This window comes from Physeter macrocephalus, chromosome 18, assembly GCF_002837175.3.
Source record: "Physeter macrocephalus isolate SW-GA chromosome 18, ASM283717v5, whole genome shotgun sequence".
NCBI lineage: Eukaryota > Metazoa > Chordata > Mammalia > Artiodactyla > Physeteridae > Physeter > Physeter macrocephalus.
In genome coordinates, this window is record NC_041231.1 from 70,664,243 (window position 1) to 70,670,776 (window position 6,534).

The window sequence follows — 6,534 nt, forward strand, 5'->3', positions numbered from 1 at the left end:
TTGTCTTTACTTTTTGCCAATTTGATTACTATGTGTCTTAGCATGTTTCTCCTTGGGTTTATCCTGTACGGGACTTGCTGCGCTTCCTGGACTTGGGTGGCTATTTCCTTTCCCATGTTAGGGAAGTTTTCGACTATAATCTCTTCAAATATTTTCTCAGGTCGTTTCTCTCTCTCTTCTCCTTCTGGGACGCTTATAATGCGAATGTTGTTGCATTTAATGTTGTCCCAGAGGTCTCTTAGGCTATCTTCATTTCTTTCCATTCTTTTTTCTTTATTCTGTTCCATAGCAGTGAATTCCACCATTCTGTCTTCCAGGTCACTTATCCGTTCTTCTGCCTCAGTTATTCTGCTATTGATTCCTTCTAGTGTATTTTTCATTTCAGTTATTGTATTGTTCATCTGTTTGTTTGTTCTTTAATTCTTCTAGGTCTTTGTTAAACATTTCTTGCATCTTCTCGATCTTTGCCTCCATTTTTTTTCCAAGGTCCTGGATCATCTTCACTATCATTATTCTGAATTCTTTCGATCTTTGCCTCCATTCTTTTTCTGAGGTCCTGGATCATCTTCACTACCATTATTCTGAATTCCTTTTCTGGAAGGTTGCCTATCTCCACTTCAATTAATTGTTTTTCAGGGGTTTTATCTTGTTCCTTCATCTGGTACATAGCCCTCTGCCTTTTCAACTTGTCTCTCTTTCTGTGAATTGTCTTTTCATTTTTAATATAGGAGTTCCTAAACACCCACCACTTTTAGCACTTCAACAAGTTGCTGGTTTCAAGTAGTAATCTAAAGAAACATGGTAAACTGGCAAGCCTCCGGGCCTCATTGTAGAAGAAACACTAATGCAACTAAAATTTACTAATGTACATAAGCTTACTAAGAAAGAAAACAGGACAAGAAAATATTTCTAAGAGCAATTCTAAAATGCAATTCTAGCAGTACATAATTTTGAAAGTACATTAACTTTAATGGAATCAAAGTTAAAAATGCAACTTTTTCTAAACAGGAGCGTTGACATCAAAAATTTCAAAGGTAAAAAGCAAAGAAACAGATTAGCCACATTTAAAAAAATCAATTTATGTCAAAAACACACTATAAATGTAATTTGAAAGGCTAACAAGCTGAGAAATACAAATCTGTCACATAACAAAAGGTATATTCTTAATAAACAGCTCTTAAGATCAAGAAAATGATCAACAATCCAACATAAAAATGGACAAAAGATAGTAGCAGGTCAATAAATATATCCTCCAAATGGTCAACCTTTTAGTAATAAAAGAAATTAAAACAAGATACCTTACAGATTACCGTCTTTGGGAAGCTTTTTCAAGTAATACTGTCCAGTTCTGGTGGCTGAGGAGGAGCTAGAAGAATATTCCCACTCCTAATATTCTGCCTAGAGCAGCCTTCATTTACCTTCTTCAAGTGTCACCTTATCAATGTGTCCTCCATCACCCTATTTAAAACTGCACCCCCATTTCCCACTTCTCAATCCCTCTACCTTAGTAAAATTATTAGATATGAAATCCATTCTGGAATTATATTCCATAGAAACAATTTCGAAAGCAAACATAGGGACTTCCCTGGTGGTCCAGTGGTAGAGAATCTGCCTAACAATGCAGGGGACGTGGCTTCGATCCCTGGTCAGGGAACTAAGATCCCACATGCCAGGGGGCAACTAAGCCCACATGCTACAACTACTGAGCTCGCATGCCTCAACTAGAGAGCCTGCATGCCACAGACTACAGAGCCCACGCACCCTGGAGCCTCTGTGCCACAATTAGAGAGAAGCCCGCACGCCTCAACGAAGATCCCACGTCCCGCAACTAAGACCCAATGCAGCCAAAAATAAATAAAATAATAAATCTTAAAAAAAAAAGCAGACATAAATTGTCTTAAATTATAAAAACCTATGACAAACAGATAAAGGCACACAGCTCTTGATATACACATTGAAAACTGAATGCTCAAAGGGAGATATAACGTTGTACCCTTTAAGAGACATACCCAATGGGCCATGAAAGTGTACCTAAACACCCATGCATCCTGAGGTCCCTTATTCAGAAGCCTCTGTTCACTCAGCCTCTATTCTTATTTGTCCTCAGATACGCCAAAAGGAATTGTCACTTGGAGACAGCAATGGTTAGTATCCAGGGCTTTGGGGTATGTCAGATCTGGGTTAGAAACCTAGCTTTAAATTTTCTAGGGGAGTAACCTGGCAAATCTCAATTGCCTTATCTATAAGGTAAAATAGAGATTATCACCAACTAGTTAATGTTGGTAAATAAGAGTACAGTGTCTGAAAAACTGAAAAGGAGAAGGAATTCTTCAAATAAAACTACTAAAGACAACTAAAAATCCCCAAAGTCAGATCTTTCAGCACAGTAAAAGAACCCAAAGGAAACAAATCCTAAAGAGCACTGAGCTGCAAGGCAGGAGCCCTGGATTCCAGTTTTGACACTGCTACAAACTGGTTCAGCTCCATAGGAATATTATTTAAAGTATGTAGATTCTAGGTTTAAGATCTACAAAATCAGGGGACTGAAAATCCTTTCCACCTGTTCCACACGATGACTAAATTACTAGGATGTTATTTACTGTTGTACATCCAAAATTTCTAAAATCTTTCATTTAAATGTTTGGTTTTTTTTAAACTTCAAGTCCTGATGAGTTTTCATTATGACTGAGCTACCAGTCATAACATATAAGACTGTTTCCTTAACTAAGTAATCCAAGGTCAGATTGCTAAAAAGCAGCAAAATCAGAATTCAAACCAGATCTGACTCACTCCAAAGACCAAACTATCGCACCCTTCTTCCTCAGCCTTTCTCCCTGACTAATCTCCTGGTAACTAGCAGCTTGCCTCTGCAAAACGACTAGAAGTCAGGAGTGCAGTCAAGAGTCAAGGAATAGGGTTTCCCTGGTGGCGCAGTGGTTGAGAGTCTGTCCGCCGATGCAGGGGACACAGGTTCGTGCCCCAGTCTGGGAAGATCCCACATGCCGCGGAGCGGCTAGGCCCGTAAGCCATGGCCGCTGAGCCTGCGCGTCCGGAGCTCGTGCTCCACAACGGGAGAGGCCACAACAGTGAGAGGCCCGCGTACCGCAAAAAAAAAAAAAAAAAAGAGTCAAGTTACCTGAGACAGGTGGGGCTTGAACTTCTGACACAGTACTCTAACCAAGTTAATTAGTTAGACATTTCAAGTACTTAAAAGGAGGCTGGAGAAACCAAAAAAAAAAAGTAATATTATCAAGAGAAACTATTAATTGAACACAAAATAAAAAATTAAGCACCTCTGAAACTATAAGTAAATGGGGGTGGTTCAAGGAGTCAAAGTTGTACAAGATGAAAAATTCAGTAAAATAACTAATTATCTGTACTACTCACTTGCTTTTGTGCAAATGACTCTAGGTTACCCACAGTAGTGAATGGTGGAGTAATAGATAATCCAAAGTACATATATTCAGCTTTACAAATAAAGCATATGGTCTAAACAGATAATAAACGGGGCTTCCCTGGTGGCACAGTGGTTAAGAATCCACCTGCCAATGCAGGGGACACAGGTTAGAGCCCTGGTCCGGGAAGATCCCACATGCCTTGGAGCAACTAAGCCCGTGCGCCACAACTAGTGGGTCTGCGCTCTAGAGCCCGAGAGCCAAATACTAAAGCCCACGTGCCTAGAGCCCGTACTCCGCAACAAGAGAAGCCACCGCAATGAGAAGCCCGTACACCACAACGAAGAGTAGTCCCCACTCGCCGCAACTAGAGAAAGCCCACGCACAGCAACAAAGACCCAACGCAGCCAAAAATAAACAAACTTATTATAAATAAATAACTAGATAGATAATCCAAAGTACTAAATATCTGGTGTTAAAAATAAAGTATATGATCACCCATACATATTTATCTCCCAAATTATAGGCTGATTCAGGCTAATATCAGGGTTAATTTCCAAGTGGAGAGACCAGGACAGATGAAATCTAAATAATACAGTGAATAATAAAATCACCACCTCCTTACATCAGCAGAAAACATAAGGTTTTATAACACATTCATATCAGCTCCACAGAGAGTAACTAAGGCTGTGCATGCACACTCGCGTGCACACACACACAAAGCAACATTTAAATTCCCACTGCACGGGAGAACCAGGTTAGCTCCTGGCTGTTTCCATTAAACCAATCTGGGAGTAAAATCTGGTTTTTGAATCATCCATACATGGATAATCAAGAGGCAAATTAAATACACACACAAACATATAAACTCACATTTAAATGCACTGGTTACCACTTCACAAAATAAAAAATTTCATAAGACAGTTGATAGAAATGAAGCAAGAGGTGAGGTCACCTACCACTTTAGCTCTATTGATAGAAGTCATCGTTTGCTCTCCTGAAACATTAGGCAGCTGCCGAAAACAATACACAAACATACACACAGGCACACATGCCCGGATCTTGTATCATCATTCAGAAAGAAAACCTAGGAAAGCCTCTGAAATGAGTTTTATCGGCTCAGAAAGACGTAGATGGTGTACAACTCCACGTAGATCCAAGGAAATGGAAAAGTGTCATGAAAATAATGCATTTTTTCCTGAGTACAAATTGTCTAAAAGACAATTTCCAAGGCCCTCTGAAATTAAATGTGAGTACAAGATAAAAGTTCTTCAGACTAAGCCTCACTTGCAGAAGCCCTCTACTGGGCGTTTCTATGATGCTCTGACCAACTTTTGTGTTTCCCACAATAGCGCTAAACCACGATTATGCATCCTGCTGATAAAAACCGGCAAGTGGCACTTAACACACCAAGCCAAAATCAGCAACAGCGTTGGCTAAAGAACTTCCCCGTCACCACTGTGATGCCCACTCCAGAAGGTATCTGCATTCAGTGCGAGGACTTGAGGTTCAGGGAAAAGAGAAGCAGCAACAGAAACCGGCTGCATACCCCAGTGGGCTGCCTGCAGACTGCAAGGAAGGCCAGGCGCCGGCAGGCTCAGGAAGTTGCCTAACACAGGGGAAAGCTCCATGCCCTCCTCTGTAAAAGGGAGCCTGTGGCTGGCAGACCAAAATACGGAAAATTCATTCAAGAATTCCCTGCCGCCTACCCTCCAGACGGAGGAGACAAATTAAGACGCTGGGAAACAGGTATGGAAAGAGAGCAGGGTTCACAAACTGATAATCATCTACCAGCTCCGTGAGGAGGCTCAAACTCGGGGAGTGTGTGCCTCCTCTCTGGAGTTGGGAAGGTAAGGTACCGGTTGGGCTACGGTCCTCTCCCAACAGCCCTTTCCAGAAGGCGCGGGGCTGCTAATACGCAGACCTGGCCTCCAGCAACAGAAGCTCCCGCCCACATGGTTCACGGGGCGCAACCCTCCTCGGCCGCCCCGAGGCCATGTGGCTGCAGCCGCAGGGTGTCCAAACCCGGTGCACGTTCAAGGCGTGAAACCAGAGACGAGGTGCGGGGGCAAATCCAAAGGAAGGGATGTTGGGGGGCGAGACTCACTTCTTCTGGGCTTTGTCCTTCTTGGCCTTGGTCCTTTTCTTTCGAGCCTGGAGCGCAAGCACTGCAGGAAAGAGGGATGGATGAAGGGTGAATGGGGAGGAAAGGAAGAGATCAAGGTGAGGGTGGAAACCCAGCAGTGGCGCGAGGCCCGGGTGCGGGGCCTGCCTGAGGGGCGGCTCCGGGGCAAGCGCCGCGGCGTCGGCCAGGCGGCCGCTCAGGGGGCTGGCGGCCCACGGAGCGCAGAGCAGCGCCCAGGCGGGGCACGCCGGAAGGGGCTCAGGCCGGGTCAGGGGGCTGGCGCGCCGGGGTCGGCCTCGCCTGCCGAGGGCCGGGCCCTGGAGTGGCCCCAAGGGGCGGGCCGGCCTGGCGGGGAACGAGAGGCGATGACTGCCGGCGCGGAAGGACGCCGGAGCTGAGGGGCGCGGACCGGCTGCCCAGAGGCGGGGGGTGAGGGGCGGCGCCACCTCAGTGGAGAGACGCCGCACGCCCGGGGACCGGACGGCGGCGGTTAGGCGAAGCTCCCGGCGTTGACCCGGGCCTTGTCCCGGCGGCCGTTGCCCCTCGTGGCGGAGGCCGCTTCACCGCTCACCTTTCCGCTCCATGGCGAGACCGGTAACTGCCAGGCGCCTGCGCACTCCAGTGGCGGTGACTGACTCCCGCTCCCGCCGCGGCCCAAAACCAAGCCCGCGCACACCCCGCCCCCCAGTTCCCGCCCCGCCCCGCCCACTACGGCGCGCGTCTGCGCGTTGAGCGCGGAGCCTACCACCTGTTCCCGAGAAGGAGGGGGGGCAGTAAAGAATGGGGGAGGAGCGGTGAAGGAAATAACGCGGAGGATGAATACGCAAGGGGTGTTTGAGAACCGAGCTTGTAAGCCTCGCAGGGTCAGCTTTGTTCTATTTGCCGGGCGGTTGCCCCTGAGGAATGGCGAAGAGCGTGGCACTGAGGGTTCCCTGCGTGCTGAGTCAGAGCTGCGCAGCCAACTGTAATCTGCCTTGTTTTCCTGGTCTGTATAATGGAATAACCAGGTGTGTC

At 46.2% G+C, this 6,534-nt stretch overlaps 1 protein-coding gene across 1 annotated transcript in view; it reads right to left on the reverse strand.

The window, feature by feature from the left end:
• The window catches only part of SRPK1 (SRSF protein kinase 1), a 70,882-nt gene extending 64,763 nt beyond the window's left edge, over positions 1-6,119 (reverse strand). The window contains 1 exon segment of the mRNA XM_055080125.1: positions 5,503-6,119. Within this exon segment, the coding sequence (XP_054936100.1) occupies positions 5,503-6,104 (602 nt within the window). The 5' untranslated portion in view covers positions 6,105-6,119.
• Between the last annotated feature and the right edge of the window lie 415 nt (positions 6,120-6,534).